Raw genomic sequence first — 24,096 nt, 5'->3', positions numbered from 1 at the left:
ACTCCAGCCTGGGCAACAGAGAAAGACCCGGTCTCAAGAAAAAAAAAACACATATACACACACACACACATATATACATATATATAATATATATGCATATATATATATATTTAGCTACAATTGATTAACAAAAACTTTTCCTAGTTGAGGTAATTCTGAGAAGCAAATGATGCTTAGGGGGAGTGATACCATGGACACCTCTAATTTGTTCTTTGAATTTGTCCCTTTGGGGGTGTAGAGCAGATTCAGTGAAGTTCAGTACAGTGGATGAATTAGCCATTAACTTAAACCCATTTTCCTTTCTGCTAATCCTACATAGAAAAAAGTCTGCAAGGATACACACCATACTGTTGTGACCACTGATGATGGTCATCACTAGGGAAAAACAGCAGGTTTGAAGTGAGAAGGTAAAAGGAGATTTTGTTTGTTTGTTTATTTAAGACAGGGTCTCACTCTGTCACCCAGGCTGGAGGGCAGTGGCATGATCATAGCTCACTGTAACCTCGAACTCCTGGGTTCCAGTGAACTCCTGGGTTCCAGTGATCCTCCCACCTCAGCCTCCAGAGTAGCTAGAACTACAGGCAAGCACCACCACACCTGGCTATTTTTTATTTTTTTATAGAGTTCTTGAATGTTACCCAGGCTGTTCTCAAACTCCTGGGCCCAAGCAGTCCTCCCACCTTAGCCTTCCAAAGTGCTGAGATAATAGGCATGAACCACTGCACCTGGCTGAGATTTTATCTTTTAACTTCTTGTTTGAATCTTTGTTTAACCAAGAACATGCTCATAAGGCCAGGTATGGTGGCTCACACCTGTAATCCCAGCACTTTGGGAGGCTGAGGCGGGTGGACCACTTGAGGTCAGGAGTTTGAGACCAGCCTGGCCAACATGGTGAAACACCGTCTCTACTAAAAATACAAAAATTAGCTGAGCGCAGTGGCTTATGCCTGTAATCCCAGCACTTTGGGAGGCAGAGGTGGGTGGATCACCTGAGGTCAGAAGTTCAAGACTAGCCTAGCCAACATGGTGAAACCTTGTCTCTACTAAAAATACAAAAATTAGCCAGGCATGGTGGTGGGCGCCTATAATCCCAGCTACTCGGGAGGCTGAGGCAGGAGAATCATTTGAACCTGGGGAGTGGAGGTTGCAGGGAGCCAAGATTGTGCCATTGCACTCCAGCCTAGGCAACAAGAGCAAAACTCAGTCTCAAAAAAAAAATAAAAAATTAGGGGCTGGGTTTGGTGGCTCATGCCTGTAATCTCAACACTTTGGGAGGCCAAGGTAGGCAGATCACCTGAGGTCCTGAGGTCAGGAGTTCGAGACCAGCCTGGCCAGCATGGTGAAACCCGATCTCTACTAAAAAAATAAAAATAAAAATAAATAAAAAAATTAGCTGGGCTTGGTGGTGGCCACCTGTAATTCCAGCTACTCAGGAAGCTGAGACAGGAGAATCACTTGAACCCGGGAGGCGGAGGTTTCAGTGAGCCAAGATTGGGCCACTGTACTCCAGCCTGGGTGACAGAGCAAGACTCCATCTTTAAAAAAAAAAAAAAAAAAAATGAGCCAGGTGTGGTGGCACACACCTGTAATCCCAGCTACTCAGGAGGCTGAGGTAGGAGAATTGCTTGAACCCAGGAGGCTGAGGTTGTAGTGAGCCAAGATCTGCCCACTGCACTCCAGCCTGGGAAACAGAGCAAGACTCCATCTCAAAAAAAAGAAAAAACAAGAACATACTCATATTCCCATGTTCATACTTAAATTTAACTTTTGAAACAAATTTCTGATCAGTTTTTCTCAAAATACTAAAGTATTAACTTTTCTCACTATAGCTAAGTGTATATGCCCTTCATAATACAGTAACATGTTTAGATAGGTGTTTAATAAATACATTGATGATAAAACAAAACATTGTATTTCCTGTATTCCGATGACCTAAAACTACCATTTCCAAAAACATAGTAAACCACAGTCTGAATTCTACACAGAAAAAAGATATGCTTCTCAGCTTTCAGGTATCACATTTTACCTTCTGTAAATAAATCCTACCCACTCCTAGGAGAGCCATGAGCCACACGAAGGATGACAGTCTGATCACAGATGAGAATCTGAAGTCTAGGTATATAGTGTGCACCAGAAAGCCAGTACCAGGTTCCTTGGGATCTTAGACACGGTATCAGAATCTTAAACTAGCAGTCCAGAAAATCTTCAGTCTTCTTCTATGAGAGATTTCCACCATTCATGGTGTACCCCGCATAGATGTTTGTTGCTGTACTCCTATGATACTCTTCAGTATTGGGGAACACAGCATTGTTGGACCTGTAGGAGAGACTACAGATTTCCAAGTCATTAGCTATGTTTAAATGCTGCTCCCCTCAGACAAGTACGTAATTCTTTAAGGGTTTATTTAAGGGATTCTTTACGATTATTCTAAGATGCAGAGTAATAACTACCTCTCTGGATTGTTGATAACATTATCAATAAAGTATGTAAAACACCTCAAACAGTAGTGATCTGTCTTCTCAAACAGTGATCTATTTTAAAGTGATTATCAGGAGTCTGACACAGGTATAAAAAGTTTTTATTATCAGCATTGTACAGTATTCATAGATTTTATGAAGCATTCTCCAAAATATATCCTCCAAGGAGAGGTCTGCTTTATAGACTACCATATGCCTGGGAAAAAAAGACCCAATCTCCAGTTTTGTGTTGTTTTTTGAGACAGAGTGTTGCTCTATCACCCACACTGGAGTGCAGTAGTGTGATCTCAGCTCACTGCAACCTTCGCCTCCCAGGTTCAAGCAATTCTCCTGCCTCAGTCTCCCAAGTAGCTGGGACTACAGGCACGCAGTACCACACCCAGCTAATTTTTGTATTTTCTTTAGTAGAGACAAGGTTTCACCATATTTGTCAGGTTGGTCTCGAACTCCTGACCTCAGGTGATTTCACCCACCTCAGCCTCCCAAAGTGCTGGGATTACAGGCATGAGCCACTGCTCCTGGCCCCAATCTCCAGTTTTTACTACGCTTCTTTGCTCTCTTCTTCATCCCTTTCTACATTAAGAAGCCTCTTCCTTAAATCCTAAAGTCATTTTGTAGGCAATCTTTGCAACTGATGAGTTTAGTGCTGTTTTCTCCTCTATATAAAGTTGTTAACCTTTGCTGAGACTTCTGTTTCTTCATAGAGTCTTCCTTTGTTTCCCCCCATCCAGATGGCTCTTTTTATTAATTGGCTTATAATAGGGGCAGGTCAGTTTGCTGGAGATAGGAAAATGTTGAAAAACACAGCAAATAAGACACAAGCTAAATAAGCAGCGATTGCTATCCAAAACCTTGGATCTTTCAGCAGTGCTTTATCAAAGCAGCTAAACACCGTGTAGCCGATGGACATTCCAGCAAATCCACCTGCAATGTGAGCTGCAAAAGACACCTTGGGAGAAAAGGAGAAAATGGAAATAAGTGAAGACAATGCTAATTGTGTATTTCAGTTGCATCTCTCTTATTCAAACACAAATACCATCACAGTCAAACAAGAGTCTTAAAAGTCTAGAGAACTAGGGGTAAGACAGAAGAGACACAAAGCTCCATGTGCACAGAGAGAAGGAGATACTCTGAAACATACAAAGCTAAGAAATGTCATTTTCACCCATTCTTAGAGTACAAAAGACAGAGAAATTGTTTCTCATTCTTGATCATCATTGCATTTAAAATAATTCTATATGATGCCAACTAAAAGAATGGTTGAGTTGCCATGAGGGATCTCTATAGCAGCATAATCTGACTGCACATACATGGGGTGTCACATTTAAAACACAAGTAATAACGTACACAACAAATACCCAAACAGAAACCACCAAATTCAAAGATAAATCCCAGCAAAACTGGAAATTTTTGTCAATTTTCTTTATTGTCAGTTTATAGAACTCAAATTTTCATTGCGTTTCCAATCTGCTTTTTCATTTTGTTTTGTTTTTTGAAATGGGGTCTCAACTCTGTCACCCAGGCTGGAGTGCAGTGGCATGATCACAGCTCACTGCAGACTCAACCTCTGAGACTCAAGCAATCCTCCCATCTCAGCTTCCCAAGTAGCTGGGACTACAGGCACATGCCACCATGCCTGGCTAAACCAATCTGCTTTTTATTCTACGTGGACAGGAAAATCCATTCTCTCCTGTTTTCTGGGATTTTTTGTTGCTGTTGTTTTGTTCTGTTTTGTTGAGATGGAGTCTCACTCTGTCACCCAGGCTGGAATGCAGTGACGTGATCTCGGTTCACTGCAACCTCCACCTCCCGGATTCAAGCGATTCTCCTACCTCAGCCTCCCGAGTAACTGAGATTACAGGTGCCTGCCACCAAGCCCGGATAATTTTTGTATTTGTAGTAGAGAAGGGGTTTCACTATATTGGCCAGGCTGGCCTCGAACTCCTGACCTTGTGATCCGCCAGTCTCGGCCTCCCAAAGTGCTGGAATTACAGGCGTGAGCCACCGCGCCCGGCCATTCTCTCCTGTTTTGGAATAGCTACCAATATGGCAGGTGCAGTGAAGTAGAGCCAATGATTAAGGCTATGAGAGAGTTAAGTAGGAAGGACAATTCAAAAGTCTGATTTCCTTAAAAATTTTCTTAACTTCCAAATGGAAATTTGGCTGCCTTAAATCACAGCGTTGTAACCCCTATTTGATAACCCTTTTTGACAGTAAACAAATTTCCATTTTATAAAAGAAAGAAACTGAACTCACCGGAGACCCATCTTCAGGAACAAAGAACCTTCTGTAGAGAGCAAATCCCATGTCTAACACAACTAGAAGGAAAAACACTCTGATAAAGGCTCAGAATCTCCACAATAGTACACCAAATGTTTTTGGTTCCCCTCTAATAATAATAATACTAGCTATCATTTATTGAGACTTAACTCTGTGACAGGTGCTTTTCTATGAGATTTTTTTAACTCATTAATCTTCATCACAACCCTATGAAGTAGGAACTATCATTATCCCATTTTACAGATTTATTCATCCAACAAGCATTCATTGTCCTCTATGTGTCAGGCATCATTCTAGCTGGTAGATGGGCAGCAGTGGGCAGATCCAACAGACCTGCCTCATGTAGCTGACAAACTGTTGGCGGGTGTGGCGGGGAGTGATTGGCAGGGAGGCAAACAAATAAGTAAAACATACAGTATGTCAAATAGTGCTAAGAGCTATGGAGAAAATACAAAGAGAGGAAGAAGAACTAGGAATGCCAGATGTCAAGTGTGATTTCCAATAGGGGTATCAAGGAGGATCTCTCTGAGAATATGACGCTGGACAGAGGTAAGGGTCCAAGTCATGCTGCTATTTGACACAAGAGTGTTTCAGAGAGAGGGAAGACCAAGTACAAAGTCCCTAAGCAGGAATATGCCTGGTGTGTATGAAAAATACCAAAGCAGTTGAGCTGGCTGGATCAGTGGTTTTCAAAGTGGTTTTTACCAAGACCAGCAGTATCAGCTTCACCTGGAAACATTAGAAATGAAAACTCTTAAACCCACCCCAGACCTACTGAACCAGAAACCTTGAGGGTGGGACTCAGCTTTCTGTTTTGTTTTTAGAAGGTGAGTTGTACACTCCTTAGCAGATTCCAACTTCCATGGCTGTGTTTTCCAACTACCAAGTGTGGTCAAGTTGTTGTTTCCAACAACTTTAACGAGACCTCCAGGTGATTCTGGACTAGAGTTAGGGATAAGGTTGTGGGTGATGACATCAAATAGGTAGCAGGGGACAGATTATGTAGTGTCTATATGGGCCATTGTAAGGACTTCAACTTTTACTGAGTGATAGGAAGTCTTTGAAAGCTCTTGAGCACAGGAGTGACATGGTACATTTTGTTTGTTTGTTTGTGACAGAGTCTCAACTCTGTCGCCCAGGCTGGAGTGCAGTAGTACAATCTCGGCTCACTGCAACCTCCACCTCCCAGGTTCAAGCAATTTTCATGCCTCAGCCTCCTGATTAGCTGGGATTATAGACATGTGCCACCACACCTGGCTAATCTTTGTATATGTAGTAGAGACGGGGTTTCACCATGTTGGTCAGGTTGGTCTCGAACTCTTGAACTCCTGACCTCAGCTGCTCCACCTGCCTGAGCCCCACAAAGTGCTGGGATTACAGGCGCCTGCCACCATGCCCAGTTAATTTTTGTATTTTTAGAAGAGACAAGGTTTCACCGTGTTGACCAGGCTGGTCTCCAGCTCTTGAACTCCTGACCTCAGGTGATCCACCCACCTCGGCCTCCCAAAGTGCTAGGATTACAGGCTTGAGTGACCACACTGGTGGTTTTACAAAGATTATTCTAGCTGACATATAGGAAGCAGACTATAAGGGAGCAAGAACAGGAACTGGAAGACCAGCTGGAAAAATACTATTGTAGCAATCAAAGTGAAGAAGGATGGTGGCATTTTATACATAAAGAAATCAAGACACCAAGGCTCCACTCTCAGCCACCATGGTAATTGCCTGTAATTGCCATCGGGAGTTCTGAAGGTGTCAGGCCATGAAAGCAAATGATTCCATATTCTCCAATAAAACTGTGAGAGCCAGAAGTTAGGCAGTCTTCAAGTAAGTCAGATCTGTGCTGCAAAAGAAGCTTCCGATTTCTTGGCCTAGAAGAACTCTGCCCTGTATGTGTAGTGCTAGGAAACATCTCTTGCAGCTATTGCATTCCACACCCACCCCCTAATTCCCTGTGCTCTACTTAGTGAGCCACTGTGTCCTAGGAGATGAAAAGACCTAGTCCTTGCCTTTGGGAAAATAGCATCAGGACATGTGTTCTGACTAGATTCCCTTTCAATACTGTATTGATTGATGTTGAAGTCACTGGACAGAAATTGAGGTCGAGGAAGTATTCAATATTCATTTAATTGTAAATGACTATTACAAAGTGCTAGATTAATGAGGCTGTATCATATTGTCTTTTTGTTTTGTTTTGTTTTGAGACACAGTCTCGCTGTCACCTAGGCTGGAGTGCAGTGGTGCATTCTCAGCTCACTGCAACCTCCGCCTCCTGAGTTTAAGTGATTCTCCTGCCTGAGCCTCCTGAGCAGCTAGAACTACAGGCCCATGTCACCACACCCGGCTCATTTTTGTATTTTTAGTAGAGACAGGGTTTCACCATGAGACCAGGATGGTCTCAATCTCCTGACCTCGTGATCCACCCACCTCGGCTTCCCAAAGTGCTGGGATTACAGGAGTGAGCTACCATGCCTAGCCCATATTTTCAATCATCATTTGCATTTCCTGGTCCACATAAATAACATGCCCATGGGTCTATGAAAGTATTTTTAAAAACACTGCCACATAACTGGAAACAGTTACTTTGGTTTAGTCTTCTAGGATAGGAGACCTCCTCTCAGAAAGTCTTTGTAACCATTAGTATGTCAATTTCTCCAACCAGTTTCTCTCCATCTTGCCCCTTCCTATATCTGAGTCTGGCTCTTTCCTCTTTCTGCTTCCTAGGGGACTTTTCTTCTGGGTTGCTGCTGCGTCTAAACTGAGACATGTCTTCCAACCTGAAAATAAGCCCTTACTCCAAGAAGCCAAACCATTGTCCTCATTAAAAATCTTACATTTACTTTGAAAGAGTTGCCTTCATATGAATTTTTTTTGAGATAACCTCGCTCTGCCTCCCAGACTAGAGTACAGTGGTATGATCACGCTCACTGCAGCCTCGACCTCCCAGGCTCAGGCGAATTCTCCCACCTCAGCCTCCTGAGGAGCTGGAACCACAGGCCCACACCGCAACACCCGACCAATTTTTTTGTAGAGACAGAGTCTCCCTATGTTGCACAGACTGGTCTCGAACATAATGCTTGATGAAGGAATGTTTTTCAGGCCAATTGCCATTCACAATTAAGAATATTTATAACTTGGCTGGGCGTGGTGGCTCACAGCTATAATCCCATAACTTTGGGAGGCTGAGGCGAGTGGATCACCTGAGGTCAGGAGTTCAAGACCAGCCTGACCAATATGGTGAAATCCCATCTCTAGTAAAAATTCAAAAATTAGCCAGACGTGGTGGCATGCACCTGTAGACAGGAGAGGCTGAGACAGGAGAATTGCTTGAACCGGGAGGCGGAGGTTGCAGTGAGCCAAGATCACGCCACTATACTCTAGCCTGGGCAACAGAGCGAGACTCCATCTCAGAAAAAAAAAGAATATTTACAACTTAAAACAAAATTGTATACATTTCCAAAGAAACATGTTTTAAATACAAATGCATTTATATTTTATTAATCTGGTATATGTTGTAACTCTTCCCATTTTCAATAGTAGGTAAACCAGGCCAAAGAACTTTTGGAAATGAAGCAGACTGACTGAAGACCCCATATCGTGAGTGACAACCTTTCTGTGCCCAAACAATGTGTCCTCTGATTCTGGGTGTGACCCTGAACAACTGAGGAGGCAGCTCAGCTCCTGCAGCGGCTCTGCTGCCTCCCAGATACTCACTCTCCTTTCTCTTAGGTTTTGAATTTGTTATGAAGAAAAAAATTAAGAATAGTATAAACTATAAACAAGTGAATTATTTTATCTCAGAGTGAAATATTAATGTTCTTACAATTAAATCGTCAATAAACTAAAGAGTCCCTTCCCACAGACATAGTTGCCTCTGTTCCTGTAATGGGGATAATTGAACCCTTGATAGAAATTGCAAAATCCTGTTTTCTTACTATGTGGACAGCCAACATCTTAGGCTTTATCAGGTATAACCTCTGCCTTGGCTTTCAGGTCTGACCCCAGGGTCTGTCATTCTTCCACAGCCCTCCAGGTAGAGAAAACTTCAACTGGAGCAGGTCCGTCAACACCAGTTACCACCCCCACCTTTGATCTTGCTTTCTTCCATGCTCTATGGCCTGCTGTCATCTGGAATCTACCTTTACTCTCAGACTCAGCTGCACTTCCATCGCCTCTCCAGGCAGCATTCTTCCTAACCTCCTTTAGCATGTGATTCTAGAATTCTTGGAGATTTCAAAAGCCACATTAGTCACCCTCTTGGTCTGGGCTTCTTGAACAGTTTGCCTGCCACCCCTGCCCTGGCCCAGCTCTCTATCATTAATCCTCAACTATCAGCTATCACTCAATACTTATATTCTGGATCAGTTTTTTTTTTTTTAATCTGAAAATTTAGAAATTGAGGAAGAAAAGAGATTATATCAGTGGTTTCCAAGTTTTCCCTTTGCAGACAAAATCACATACAGCTTCCAATATATGAAAAAGTCCAGTATATAAAATATAAGTGAAGCTATTGTGGTTCAAGTAGAGGGGGTGCCTAGGGCTCTATTCTCTTGGCTTCCCCCACTCCATAAAGATACAAAAAGCAAAAATACGTCATGTAGGCATGTCTAAAAACCACCCATGAGAGCCTGTAAAACTCCTTTAATTCTTTCTGCTTAGTGCTGTGAAGTGGACAATTTTTTTCTAACTGTAGATTTGCAGTTATTCTCCATGTTAGTGTTTGGGAAATGTGGAAAGGCCTTCTGAAGGCTAAACCAATAACATTGTGAAAATACTGTGTGAGTTGATTATGCAAAATAGGTCATTATTGTCAAACCCAACTAAATCAGAGTTGAGGGGCTAGGGGACAAAAGCACACGGCACTGCTCCAACAATTGAATTCTCCACAAGCCCAGCTGCTGAAACTACCTGCTCTAACCATAAGACTAGTTTTACCTAATAGCTGCTGAAACAAATTGAGTCCAAGAATCAGGTCTAAACAACACAGGTCTAAGACTAGTTCTCCCCACTATCATCACTCACCAACCAGCTCCCAAAGGCTGCTCTAGTGCCAATGAGCTTTCTTTCAATATAATATGTAAAATTTATCTTTCTAATAAACCCTCCAGCCTTTTCTTTTGTACTTCTGACATACCATAGACCTCCCAGGTCTGTGTGCATGCCCCAAATTGCAATTCTGTGATTCCCAAATAAAATGTTTAGAGATTTGTCTCTATATTTTAGTTTCACTTTGACAGTATGAAGTGTTCACAAAACACACTTACTTATCAGGATGATGACCAGCAGTCTGAAAATTCCAAAGGCAGGAATCATTTCTCGAAAATTCTTGCAAAGAGACAAATAATAATTATATAAGCTATCTATGGACAAATGAAACCTCAACTCTATTCCCTCTTCATCTGCTCTTCATTTGAAATAATCTTCCAGTGTCAAATACTTGCAAATCAAAGCATGAGTGTCACAGCCAAGTTTTTAAAATGTATTTAGGAAATACAATGCACTTTGGGGAATAAAATGACAAGATATTTAATTTAATGATATAAATGACACAATTTTGCTAGCTAGAAATAATCTCAATAAAAGTAATATAAAATCACTTGTCAATAAATAAATAGATAAATAAATGCTGTTAAACTAAGATTGATGAAATATTCCTAAGATTTTTGGTTAATATTCATTTGATATTTCTTCATCCTCTTTCCCAGTAGTATTTAGCAAAGACTTAACTGAGATTTGAATATTACCTTAATTTTTTGAGGTAATTTCAAAAACATTGAAAATATTGGTCAAAAATTATTGCAGGGATTTTTGTGGGGGGGCTTTTGCGGTTCTGTGGGGGGAGGTAGAAGACAGGAAGGGTCTCACTCTGTCACCCAGGTTGGAGTGCAGCAGTGCAATCTATAGCTCACTGCAGCCTCGAACTCCTAGACTCAAGCCTTCCTCCTGTCTCAGACTCCTGAGTAGCTGGGACTACAGGTGGACGGTGGCACACCTGGCTCACTGTGGGATTTTAGCTTTGGGTCCCTTGCATGTCACTGGTGAACTGCTGAGTGAGGCATTTCTAATATAATTTATTGAATTACTTGTCCCTTCCCTTTCAAATTAGTAACTCTCTTCCCAAGGAGTAAAGATGCTGAAATAGGCACGTTTACTCTAAATCAATTATTTTCAAACTCTTGTGACCACAACCTACAGTAAGAAGTACTTTACCTAACAACCCAGTACACACATAAATCAAACGATAACACTGACTTTTTTTTTCTTGGGCTTAACTTTTGGCCACAATTCCTTAAAGTGAGTCTACAACCACTAATGGGTTGCAATCTAAAGTTGAAAAAACCACTTTACTTAGTGATTTCTATATTTGGAACAGTTTTATAATTGCTTTACACTTTTCTACGTATAATTTTTTTTTTTAATTTTTTTTTGAGATGGAATCTCACTCTGTCGTTCAGGCTGCAGTGCAGTGGCACAATCTTGGCTCACTGCAACCTCCACTTCCCAGGTTCAAGCAATTCTCCTGCCTCAGCCTCCAGAGTAGCTGGGACTACAGGCGTGTGCCAGCACACCCAGCTAATTTTTGTATTTTTAGTAGAGATGGGGTTTCACCATGTTGGCCAGGATGGTCTCGATCTCTTGACCTTGTGATCCGCCCACCTCAGCCTCCCAAAGTGCTGGGATTACAGGCATGAGCCACCACGCCCGGCTTAGAAATTTATCCTACCAAAAAAAAAAAAAAAAAATTCACACAAATGCAAAGAGATAAATGCAAAAGAGCTTTTTTTTTTTTTTTTTAAGACAGAGTCTCGTTTTGTTGCCAGGCTGGAGGGCAGTAGCGTGATCTCAGCTCACTGCAACCTCCGCCTCCCAGGTTCAAGCCATTCTTCTGCCTCAGCCTCTCAAGTAGCTGGGACTACAGGCACACGCCACCACACCCAGCTAATTTTTGTATTTTTAGTAGAGACGGGGTTTCACCATGTTGGCCAGGAAGGCCTCGATCTCTTGACCTCATGATCCACCCACCTTGGCCTCCCACAGTGTTGGGATTACAGGTGTCAGCCACCACACCCGGCCAAGAGCATTTCTTATAGTGTTACTTGTAAACATGAAAAGCAAGAATCACCCCAGATTTTTTTCAATGAGCGATTCATTAAATAAATCATGGTGCATCTATATAGAGGATGCTAGGGAGCAGCTGCTAAGCTGGGAGCATTTCTAAGCACTGACATGGGTAGACGGTCAGGATGCTCTGTGATAAAATGCAGAACAATATAAGGGTGATGTCACTGTTATAAGATTAACATTGGTAGGATTTTTCATACATGTAGAAAAAGGTCTGGGCTGCTCTGCCTATGAAGTAGTTGTTCTTTTATTCCTTTACTTTCTTGATAAACTTGGTTTCCTTTAAGAAAATAAAAATAAAACAGGCTGAGGCCGAGCGCGGTGGCTCACGCCTGTAATCCCAGCACTTTGGGAGGCCGAGGCGGGCGGATCACAAGGTTAGGAGATCGAGACCACGGTGAAACCCCGTCTCTACTAAAAATACAAAAAATTAGCCGGGCGCGGTTGTGGGCGCCTGTAGTCCCAGCTACTCGGGAGGCTGAGGCAGGAGAATGGCGGGAACCCGGGAGGCGGAGCTTGCAGTGAGCCGAGATCGCGCCACTGCACTCCAGCCTGGGCGACAGAGCGAGACTCCATCTCAAAAAAAGAAAATAAATAAATAAATAAATAAAACAGGCTGAAAAAAATATGAAACTGTCAACAATGTCTTTCACCACCCACCCAACTGTTAACAGATACTGTATTGAGGACCTTAACTTTCTACTTTTTTATTTAAAATTGTATGTAGTACTCATTACTTTTGAAATCAGAAAAAAAAAAAATGATAAAATATGAAAGGAAACTAGGTGCGGCGGCTCACACCTGTAATCCCAGCACTTTGGGAGGCCAACGTGGGCGGATCACTTGAGCCTAGGAGTTCGAAACCAGCCTGGGCAACATGCCAAAACCCTGGCTCTACAAACAATAAAAACATTAGTCAGGCATAGTGGCCCACACCTGTAGTCCCAGCTATTCAGGAGGCTGAGGTGGGAGAATTGCTTGAGCCCGGGAGGCAGAAGTGCAGTGAGCCAGTATCACACTACTGCATTCCAGCCTGGGCAATGGTGCAAGACTCTGTCTCAGAAAAAAAGAAAGAAAAGGAAGGAAACAAAATGGCATTGCCATACAATTCTCAGAAAAATTAGTGCTCAGTAAATATTGATAAATGAAGATTCATTAAACGAACGAACAGTTACTGTTTTCTGTTTTTTTAAGAGACCCGTGGACTCCATCCCCGTGGTTCTTACCACCAGAACATTCATAAAATAGCCTCCCATCAGAGCATAGACTCCTCCTGAAGCTCCCACAAGATATCTGAGTGGGTCAAAGATGGAGCTGGCAAGGGACCCTAAAGAAATAAAACACAAAGGATCAGACATGACTCTATGGATCAGGAAAGATAAATCTTTCTAATCTAAGGTAGACATTTGGGAAATTTGGCCTATTAATATTAGCAAGCAACAAACCTGTTTTGTCCCTTTCATACCATAGAAGTATAACTGTATATGCTAACTACCACAGTGTTTCTGAAAACACTGAATGTTCATTAGAACAGCAACATAACAGTAACAATGGAAAATTGTCTGGAGCCAAAATTACCAGCAGTGTAATTTGAGGAAGTTAGTTAACTTCTCTGTGTCTCAGTTTCCCTACCTGCAAAATGGGGCTATTAACAGAACTTACCTCAAGGGATTGTCAGGGTAAGTAAATGAGTTGATGTATGTTTCGTGCTTAGAATACTGCCTGATGTGTATAATATATTTGTTAGCTATTCAGTTGGTGCAAAAGTAATTGCGGTTTTGCTATTACTTTTAAGGGCAAAAACTGCAATTATTTTTGCCGCAACCTAATATTATTGCAAAATATCCTATGTTTAGTCAAAACACCTGAGACAATCCAACATGTTACTATCTAATGGCTATCTTTCTCAATGAGCCATAATGTGCCCTCAGAATCCTTCTCAACATACCATCCAATCAGATTCCCCAAGCAAGATGAATCCTATTTGCTAAACTCATCCTAGATTTGCTGGACCAAAACAAGGCTTTACAAACCACCTTATGCAAAGACTAAAATATTCTCTCTACACTGCTTAGTTCTATTACTTGGTGTATTCCTTTCAAGGCCGTCTTTCATTTCCTTAGTGTATAATACAATACAATACCTACTTTGTGCAAGAAAAAGTGTCTGTCCTTAGTAACTTTACAAAAAGATGAACAAATGACTATTATAAAGTGCAAAATATAACAACTATTATGACGAAAATAAATTTATTGTAGAAGCACTTGGGAAGGAGTGATTTTCTAGGCAGAAGGCTGGAGTCCTTGCTACTCTGAGGAGGAGGAGATAACATTTTGATTAAACTTTGAAGAATCTTTAAGACTGGCCAGACATGGCGGCTCACTCCTGTAATCTCAGCGCTTTGGGAGGCTCAGGCAGGAGGATTGCTTGAGGCCAAGAAGTCAGGAGTCTGAGACCAACCTGGGCTACAGAGTGAGACCCGTCTCCAAAAATATAAGAAAAATATTAGCCAAGCATGGTGGTACACGCCTGTGGTCCTTGCTACTCAAGAGGCTGAGCTGATAGGATCACTTGAGCCCAGGAGATTGAGGCTGCAGTGAGCTATGATCATGCTACTGCACTCTAGCCTGGGTGACAGAGGAAGACCTCCCTGCTCATTCCCATATACAAAAGGATTGGATCAGAAAAACAAAAGAGAAGAAGGTATTCAGAACTTGGAGAACTGTAGAAGCAATGGCATAGAAACAGGTATATGGAAGACTGAAGATCAATGAGAAGTAGTCCAGTAGGCCGGGCGTGGTGGCTCACGCCTGTAATCCCAGCACTTTGGGAGGCCATGGCAGGTGGATCGCCTGAGCTCAGGAGTTCAAGATCAGCATGGGCAACATGGTGAAATCCCGTCTCTACTAAAAATACAAAAATTAGCCAGGCGTGGTGGCAGGCACCTGTAATCCCAGCTATTTGGGAGGCTGAGGCAGGAGAATAGCATGAACCCTGGAGGTGGAGGTTGCAGTGAGCTGAGATCGCGCCACTGCACTCCAGCCTGGGCAACAAGAGTTAGACTCCGTCTCAAAAAAATTGAAAAAAAAAAAAAAAATACAGGGCCGTGCGCGGTGGCTCACACCTGTAATCCCAGCACTTTGGGAGGCCGAGGCGGGCGGATCACAAGGTCAGGAGATGGAGACGATCCTGGCTAACAAAGTGAAACCCCATCTCTACTAAAAATACAAAAAATTAGCTGGGCGTGGTGGCGGGCGCCTGTAGTCCCAGCTATTCGGGAGGCTAAGGCAGGAGAATGGCATGAACCCAGAAGGTGGAGCTTGCAGTGAGCTAAGAACGTGCCGCTGCACTCCAGCCTGGGCAACAGAGCGAGACTCCATCTAAAAAAAAAAAAAGTTAGCTGGTTGTGGTGGCACGTGCCTGTAATTCCAACTACTGGAGAGTCTGAGGCACGAGAATCACTTGAACCCAGAAGGCAGAGGTTACAGGGAGCCGAGATCGCACCACTGCACTCCAACCTGGTGACAGAATGAGACTCTGTTTCAAAAAAAAAAAAAAAAGAAGTAGTCCAGAGCAACTTAGAGCAATGATTCTCAAATGCTAACCTATAGACTAGGGCTGGGGTGATTGTATCATAATCATACCAGAAATTTATTTTTAAAATAGATACAAATGTCTACTTCTGACCATGATAAGGTAACAAGAATAGGATTTGCTGTCTCACTTGAAAAAGCCAAAAGCACTGGACAACATATATGAAAGAATGGTCTTCAAGATACTACACCTCAGAAAACAAAACCAATAAACCCTTAGAGACAGGGAATCAGTTATTAATAGATGAGTTATCTGATTGCCCAGGTACTACCTTGAGGGAAATTACAGAATACAGTGCATGAAGCAGAAACCCAGGCAGATCTCAGCAAACTTTAAGTTAATGAGATGAAGTTTAGAGTCCAGATAGATCTGGACTGCTAGAGTTTATAAGACAGGGTACCAGAGAGCAGAAAGCTGCATACAGAAAACTCTAGAAAGGAGCATGCAAGGAAATTACCCAAGCCAAGGAAAGAACCACCAAAAATGAAGTGGGAAGACTACCTGTTGCTTACACAGCACCAGAGAGGCTAAGTAACTTTCTGTACTGGAAAACTCTTGTTTCCACGCATCATAAGTCTGGGCATTGTATGACACGTAAGTTACACCTCAATCTTAAAATGTGTCAGGACAAAACCACACACTGCAGGGGGCAGGGCTCCACCACCAGTTACTCACTTCCCTTGAAACAGAAGCTCAAGTAAGAGTAGTGTTCTGTGGCTAAGCTTGTTTTCCCTCCTTTCTGACTTCTAGGAATGATCCTTGTTCTGAACAGGATTTGAGGTAATGTAGGAAACTGCTCTCAATACAGAATTTTTAACTTGATGAAAAAATTGGAAAGAAGGGAAATCAGAGTAGGAAAATCAAGTGTGATCAGTATGAAGTTAGCATACAAAGGAAGTGCAGCAAGGCCCAGGCACCCGCAGAGAAGGGAGTCAGGCAACAGCCAGAGGGGGCCAGGCAATCAGAGGCATGTCACTAAGGTCAAAGGTGGGGCAGACCTTGGTCCCCTGCCCCCGTGGCCACCTTACCCAGGCCACCCCAATAGCATGAACTGTCCTACAAGGTCACCATACCTAGGGAAGATGGGGGGCGGTTTCTCAATGCTGGTGTTTGGTGAGCCCAAGAGTGCTCAGCCTTTACTGTCCTCCCTAACAGGCATCTGGGGCACAGGGATGCTGACCCTTGAACTCCTAATTGGGATTGGAATTCAGGTCCCTTGGGAACACTGGGCACCTAGGGACATGAGGGCAGGACTGGCCACAGCCAGGTTTCCCTTAGAAACAGACTGGTTGAATTAATGAACTGAACAAATGAACCGATGTGTTTTGCCCCAGAGAAAAATGAGCTTTGTCCTGGGTGGAGTGATTGCCTTTGAAAAGCCATCAAGGCCACCTGCCAACAGTCGAGAGCTGAGCTGCTGTGTTCCTGGCTGACTCTGGCCCTTCCAGTCCTCCTCTGGGTCTGGCCAGTCCTGCAAGCTCATGGCCAGGGTGATAATGATGGTGGCAACACCATGATCCTCACTGCCCTTCCTGGGACAGGAGGGCCCCAAGGACTGATAAGCCAAATCCGGGGCTTCCCTCCACTGCTTTTCTGCCCTGCGACTTTTCTCTAGGTCCTTTCCTCCAAGCAATGTGGGGATGTGTACCGGAAAATGCCATAATTAATGGGTGTTGCATAGAGTACACAAAAGGGTCCAGTGGTAGGAATAATTACCTTCTTACCAAAAAGAATCAAAGTAACATAACTGCTTCCAAGTAACATAACTGAGTTATGAACAAATCTAAAAAGTATTTATGGCCTGGCATGGTGGTTCATACCTGTAATCCCAGTACTTTGGAAGGCCAAGGCGGGTAGATCACTTGAGGTCAGGAGTTCAAAAGCAGCCTGACCAACATGGTGAAACCCCTTCTCTACTAAAAATACAAAAATCAGCCGGGCATGGTGGTGTGCACCTGTAATCCTAGCTACTCGGGAGGCTGAGACACAAGAACCCCTTGGGCCGAGTGCAGTGGCTCACGCCTGTAATCCCAGCACTTTGGTAGGCCAAAGCAGGTGGATCATTAAGGTCAGGAGTTTGAGACCAGCCTGGCCAACATGGTGAAACCCCATCTCCACTAAAAACACAAAAATTAGCTGGGCATGGTGGCACATGCCTGTAATCCCAGTTACTTGGGAGACTGAGGCGGAAGAATTGCTTGAGCCTGGGAGGCGGAGCTTGCAGTGAGCCGAGATCCACCACTGCACTCTGGCCCGGGTGACAAGAGTTAGACTCTGTCTCAAAAATAAATAAATAAATAAAAGAATCACTTGAACCTGGAAGACGGAGGTTGCAGTGAGCCAAGACTGTGCTACTGCACTCCAGCCTGGATGACAGAGTAAGACTCTATCTCAAAAAAAAACCTAAATAAATAAAAATAAAAAATAAAAAGTATTGGCCGTGCACAGTGGCTCATGCCTGTAATCCCAGCACTTTGGGAGGTAAAGGCAGGCAGATCACTTGAGGTCAGGAGTTCAAGACCAGCCTGACCAACATAGCAAACCCTGTCTCTACTAAAAATACAAAAATTAACCAGGCAGTGGTGGCATATATCTGTAGTCCCAGCTACTTGGGAGGCTGAGGCAAGAGAATCACTTGAACCCAGGAGGCAGAGGCTGCAGTGAGCCAAGATCACACCACTGCACTCCAATCTGGGTGACAGAGCAAGACTCCATCTCTAAATAAATAAATAAATAAATATTTAAAAATTTAAAAAGTATTTATAGGAACACAAAAATACACACCATCCAACTAGATAAAATGTCTAGCATCCAATCAAAAATTATCAGGTATATTGTCAGGTACAGTGGCTCACACCTGTAATCCCAGCACTTTGGGAGGCCAAGGCAGGCAGATCTCCTGAGGTCAGGCCTCGCCAACATGGTGCAACCCCGTCCCTACTAAAAATACAAAAATTAGCTGGGCTTGGTGGCGAGCGCCTGTAATCCCAGCTACTCTAGAGGCTGAGACAGGAGAAATGCTTGAACCCAGGAGGCAGAGGTTGCAGTGAACCAAGATCACGCCATTGCACTCCAGCCTAGACAACAGAGCAAGACTCTGTCGAAAGAAAGAAAGAGGGTTGGGGGTAGAAAGAGAGAGAGAGAGAGAGAGAGAGAGAGAGAGAGAGAGAGGAGAGGAGAGGAGAAGGGAGGAGAGGAAAGGAGAGGAGAGAAGAGGAGAGGAGAGGAGAGGAGAAATTTAAAAATAAATAAATAAATAAATGGACCGGGCATGGTGGCTCATGCTTATAATCCCAGCACTTTCGGAGGCCGAGGCCAGTGGATCACCTGAGGTCAGGAGTTTGAGACCAGCCTGGCCAGCATGATAAAATGCTGTCTCTACTAAAAATACAAAAATTAGCCGGGTATGGTGGCACATGCCTGTAGTCCCAGCTACTCGGGAGACTGAGGCAGGAGAATAGCTTGAACCCAGTGGAGGTTCCAGTGAGCCGAGATCACACCACTGCACTCCAGCCTGGGTGACAGAGCGAGACTCCATCTCAAAAAATAAAAATAAATAAATAAATAAAGCAAAAACTGATAGGAGAAACAGACAAATGCATTACTATAATCAGAGATTTCAATAATCCTCTCTGAATAATCTATAGAAAAAGTAGACAGAAAATCAGAAGACAACACAGTCAACCAAATGGACCTAATTGACATTTATGCAATATTCTACCCAACAACAGATCACACATTATTTTCAAATGTACAAAGAACACTTACCAACATAGACCATATTCTGGACCATAAAACAAATCTTAAAACATTTAAAAGCATTCAAGTCATACAAAGTTTGTTCTCTAACCACAGTTTTTTTTCTTTTTTTTTTTTTTAGACGGAATCTTGCTCTGAAGCCCAGGCTGGAGTGCAGTGGCATGATCACAGCTCACTGAAGCCTCGACTTCCCAGGCTCAGGTGATTTTCCTACTTCAGCCTTCCAAATAGCTGGGACTACAGGTGTGCACCACCAAGCTAATTTTTGTTTTTGTTTTTTAAAATTTTTTTTATTTTTTAAATTATTATTCTTATTATTATTGAGATGGAGTCTCACTCTTGCACCCAAGCTGGAGTACAGTGGCACAATCTCAGCTCACTGTAACCTCTGCCTCCCGGGTTCAAGCGATTCTCCTGCCTTAGCCTCCTGAGTAGCTTGGATTACAGGTGCGCACCACCACCTTGCTAATTTTTTTGTATTTTAATACAGACGGGGTTTCACCATGTTGGTCAGGCTGGTCTCGAAATTCTGACCTGATGATCCGCCCACCTTGGCCTCCCAAAGTGCTGGGATTACAGGCGTGAGCCACCGCACCTGACCTTTGTTTTTTTTTAAAGATGGGGTTTAACCATGTTGCCCAGGCTGGTCTTGAACTCCTGGGCTCAAGTGATCTGCCCACCTCAGCCTCCCAAAGTGCTGGGATTATAGGCGTGAGCCACCATGCCCAGCCTCTAAACACAGTTAAACTAGATATTAACTATAGAACATCTTTGGAAAAATACAAAGATATTTGAAAACTAAATAACACATTTTAAATAACCCATGTGTCAAAGAAAACATCAAAAGGGAAATTAGCAAGTACAGACAACATAATAATCTATGTAGAAAATCTAATGGAATCTACAAAAAGCTTCTAGAAGTAATAAGTGAGTTTAGCAAGAGTGGAAGACACAAGATCTGTATACAAAATATACCAAAAAAATAATATTTTCATGTGGTAACAATGAAGAATGAGAAACAGAAATTTTTTTTTTTTTTTTTTGAGATAGAGTTTCGCTCTTGTCGCCCAGGCTAGAGTGCAATGGCACTATCTCAGCTCACTGCAACCTCCACCTCCTGGGTTCAAGCCATTCTCCTACCTCAGCCTCCTAAGTAGCTGGGATTACAGGCCCCTGCCACCACGCCCAGCTAATTTTTGTCTTTTTAGTAGAGATGGGGTTTCACTATGTTGGCCAGGCTGGTCTCGAACTCCTGACCTCAGGCAATCCACCTGCCTCAGCCTCCCAAAGTGCTGGGATTACAGGCATGAGCCAACATGCCTGGCCAAGAAATAGAAATTTTAAAAACATTACCATTTCTAATATATCAAAAATATGACATATATAGAGATAAATCTGACCAAAAGCTCTGCAAGACATAAACACTGAAAACTAAAAAACATGCTGAGAGGAATTTTGAAAGACCTAAATAAATAGAAAGGTAGACCTTGTTCAACATGGGTTGGAAGACTCAATACTGTTAAAATGTCAGTTTTCCCCAAGTTGATCTATAGATTCAATGCAATCCATATCCCAGCAGATTTTTTTTTAGAAACTGACAAACTAAGTTATATGGAAATGCAAAGGGTTTAGAACAGCCAAAAAAAATTGTGAAAAAGAGTAAAGTTGGAGTGGTAGCCCTTCCTGATTTCATGACTAACAAGTCATGAAAACTACAGTAACCAAGATATGTGGTATTTGTATAAAGATACACAAATACATAAGTGGAACAGAATAGAACCTCCAGAGATTAACACACTCATATATACAAACAACGACTTCAACAAAGATACAAAAGTGATTCGTATTTTCAACAAAGATACTAAAGCAATTCAATGGTTTAGAAAGGGCTGTCTTTTCAACAAATGATGTTAGAACAGACATCCACATGACTTCAGTCCTTCCCTTGCAAAAAAAAAACCAGACGATACACCTAAATGGAAAGCCTAAAATAATAAAACTTCTAGGAAATAACATAGAAGAAATCTTGGTGATTTTGTGTTAGGTAAAAATTATTTGATACGATCTGGGCGTGGTGGCTCACGCCTGTAATCCCAGCACTTTGGGAGGCCAAGGTGGGTGAATCACGAGGTCAGGAGTTCGAGACCAGTCTGACCAACATAGTGAACCTCTGTCTCTACTAAAAATACAAAAAACATTAGCTGGGTGTGGTACTGCATGCCTGTAATCCCAAGTACTCGGAGGCTGAGGCACAAGAATTGCTTGAACCTGGGAGGTGGAAGTTGCAGCGAGCCAAGATCATGCCACTTCACTCCAGCCTGGGTGACAGAGACTCTGTCTCAAGATAAAAAAAACAAAAACGACTGGGCACAGTGGCTCAGGCCGGGCATGGTTTCTCATGCCTCTAATCCCAGCACTTTGGGAGGCCAAGGCAGGTGGATCATGAGGTCAGGAGTTCAAGACCAGCCTGGCGAACATAATGAAACCCTGTCTCTACTAAAAATACAAAAAATTAGCCGGGCATGGTGGCGGGCACCGGTAATCCCAGCTACTTGGGAGTCTGAAGCAGGAGAATCGCTTGAATCCAGAAGGCAGAGGTTGCAGTGAGCCGAGATCACTCCATTGCACTCCAGCTCGGGGAACAGCGTTCAACTCCAACCCAAAAAAAGGACAAACTTACAGCTAACATTACACTTTGTGGCGAAAGACTAATTGCTTTCTGCCTAAGTTTGGAAACAAGGCAAGAACATCTGTTCTCTTCACTCTTAATCAGCATGGTGCTTGAAGTGCTAGCCAACACAATGAGGCAAGAAAAAGAAATGAAAGGCATACAGATTGGAAACGAAGAAATAAACTGTCCCTATTTATAGATGACATGATGATTTGCAGATGACATGAAAAATCCCAAGGAATCTAAAACAAAACAAAAACCCTACTACTAAGTGAGTTCAGCAAGGTTGCAAGGTATAAGAATAACATGCACTGGCCGGGTGCGGTGGCTCACGCCTATAATCCCAACACTTTGGGAGGCTGAGGTGAGCGGATCATGGGTCAGGAGATCAAGACCATCCTGGCTAACACAGTGAAACCCTGTCTCTACTAAAAATACAAAAAATTAGCCAGGTGTGCTGGTAGGTGCCTGTAGTCCCAGCTACTCAGGAGGCTGAGGCAGGAGAATGGCGTGATCCCAGGAGCAGAGCTTGCAGTGAGCGGAGATCACACCACTGCACTCCAGTCTGGCCGACAGAGTGAGAATCCATCTCAAAAAAAAAAAAAAAAAAAAAGAATAATATGCACAAATCAATTGTGTTTCTATATACTAGCAATGAACATATGGATACTGAAATTTAAAATACAACACCATTTAGGAGATATAAATAAAAGACACTCTTCATAGATTGAAACACTCAATATAGAAAATATATCAGTTCTCCCCAAATGGATGTACAGATTTAAGGCAACTCCTATCAAAATTCCAACAAGAATTTCTATAGCTATAAACAGAATTATTCTAATGCTTATATGGAAAGGCAAAGGAATTAAAGAATAAAGTGGGAGGAATCATTCTCATTTCAAACTTATTATATAGCTACAGTAAGCAAGCCTATGTAGTTTTGGTGGAGGGATAGACATAGAGATTGATAGAATAAAAAGAACCCAGAATAGCCCCCACATAACTACAGGCAACTGATTTTTTTATAATGGTGCAAAAGCAATTCAATGAAGGAGGAAAAAGCCCTTTCAAGAAATTGTTCTAGCATAACTGGATATCTTCAGGGCAAACAAACAAAACAGACCTCAAACTCAAAATGGGTTGCATATTTAAAAGTAAAGGCCAGACATGGTCGCTCACGTCTATAATCCCAGCACTTTGGGAGGCCAAGGTGGGCAGATAACCTGAGGTCAGGAGTTCGAGACTAGCCTGGCCAACATGGCAAAACCCCGTCTCCACTAAAAATACAAAAATTAGCCAGGCGTGTTGGTGGGCGCCTGTAATCCCAGCTACTCAGGAGGCTGAGGCTGGAGAATTGCTTGAACCTGGGAGGTGAAGGTTGCAGTGAGCCAAGATCACGCTATTGCACTCCAGCCTGGGTGACAAGAGCGGAACTCCGTCTCAAAATAAATAAATAAATAAATAAATTTAAAGAAAAAAAAAGTAAAGCATAAGGCCTGGTGCAGTGGCTCATGCCTGTAATCCCAACACTTTAGGAGGCCAAAGCCGGAGGATCACTTGAGCACAGGAGTTCGAGGCTGCAGGCTGCAGTAACCTGTGATGGTGCCACTGCATTCCAGCCTAGGCAACCAAGTGAGACCCTGTCTCTAAAAGTGAACAAACAAATAAATAAGTGTAAAGCATAAAACTATAACTTTTAGAAGATAACATTGGAAAAAATCTTCAGGACTTAAGGTTCAGTGAAAAGTTTTTTTAGACATAACCCCAAAAGCACCATTCATAAATGGAAAAATTGATGTTAGGCTTCATGAAAATTTAAAATTCATATTCTCTGAAAGCCTTGGTAAGAGGATAAAAAGACAAGCTACAGACTGGGTGAAAATATTTATAAACTACATATTCAGCTAAGGGCTAGCATCTAGAATATACACACAACCCTCACAATTCAACAGTTAAAAAAAAGTCAGAAAATGGGCAAAAAACATGAAGAGACATTTCACTAAAGAAGATAGACAGATGACAGATAAGCACATAAAAAGATATTCAACAATGCCTTTCAGAATGTCCCTCCAAATTTGAAAAAAAAAAAAAAGATATTCAACATCATTAGCCATTAGGGAAATGCAAATTAAGACCATGATCAGCTAGGCGCGGTGGCTCACGCCTGTAATCCCAGTACTTTGGGAGGCC

General features: G+C 42.6%; 1 protein-coding gene and 1 long non-coding RNA gene across 3 annotated transcripts in view; one reads left to right on the top strand and one right to left on the bottom strand.

Annotated features, from left to right (window-relative positions):
• Nucleotides 1-24,096, top strand: part of LOC140709259 (uncharacterized) — a 79,205-nt gene that overhangs the window by 23,464 nt on the left and 31,645 nt on the right. The window contains exon 2 of the long non-coding RNA XR_012089731.1: nt 8,295-8,354. This is a non-coding gene — a long non-coding RNA (uncharacterized lncRNA). The remainder of the gene's footprint in view (nt 1-8,294; nt 8,355-24,096) is intronic.
• RHBDL2 (rhomboid like 2) overlaps nt 1,650-24,096 on the bottom strand; it is a 44,492-nt gene continuing 22,045 nt past the window's right edge. For both annotated transcript variants that reach the window (XM_007979315.3, XM_073007462.1), the window contains exons 5-8: nt 13,106-13,206; nt 10,022-10,082; nt 4,734-4,795; nt 1,650-3,426 (exon numbers count right to left, since the gene is read on the bottom strand). In XM_007979315.3, the coding sequence (XP_007977506.3) occupies nt 3,247-3,426; nt 4,734-4,795; nt 10,022-10,082; nt 13,106-13,206 (404 nt within the window). In that variant the 3' untranslated portion in view covers nt 1,650-3,246. The remainder of the gene's footprint in view (nt 3,427-4,733; nt 4,796-10,021; nt 10,083-13,105; nt 13,207-24,096) is intronic.

The sequence above is a fragment of the Chlorocebus sabaeus genome, chromosome 20, assembly GCF_047675955.1.
Source record: "Chlorocebus sabaeus isolate Y175 chromosome 20, mChlSab1.0.hap1, whole genome shotgun sequence".
Classification (NCBI taxonomy): Eukaryota; Metazoa; Chordata; class Mammalia; order Primates; family Cercopithecidae; genus Chlorocebus; species Chlorocebus sabaeus.
The sequence above is the reverse complement of the archived record's forward strand: the minus strand, read 5'-3'. Positions and strand labels throughout refer to the sequence as shown.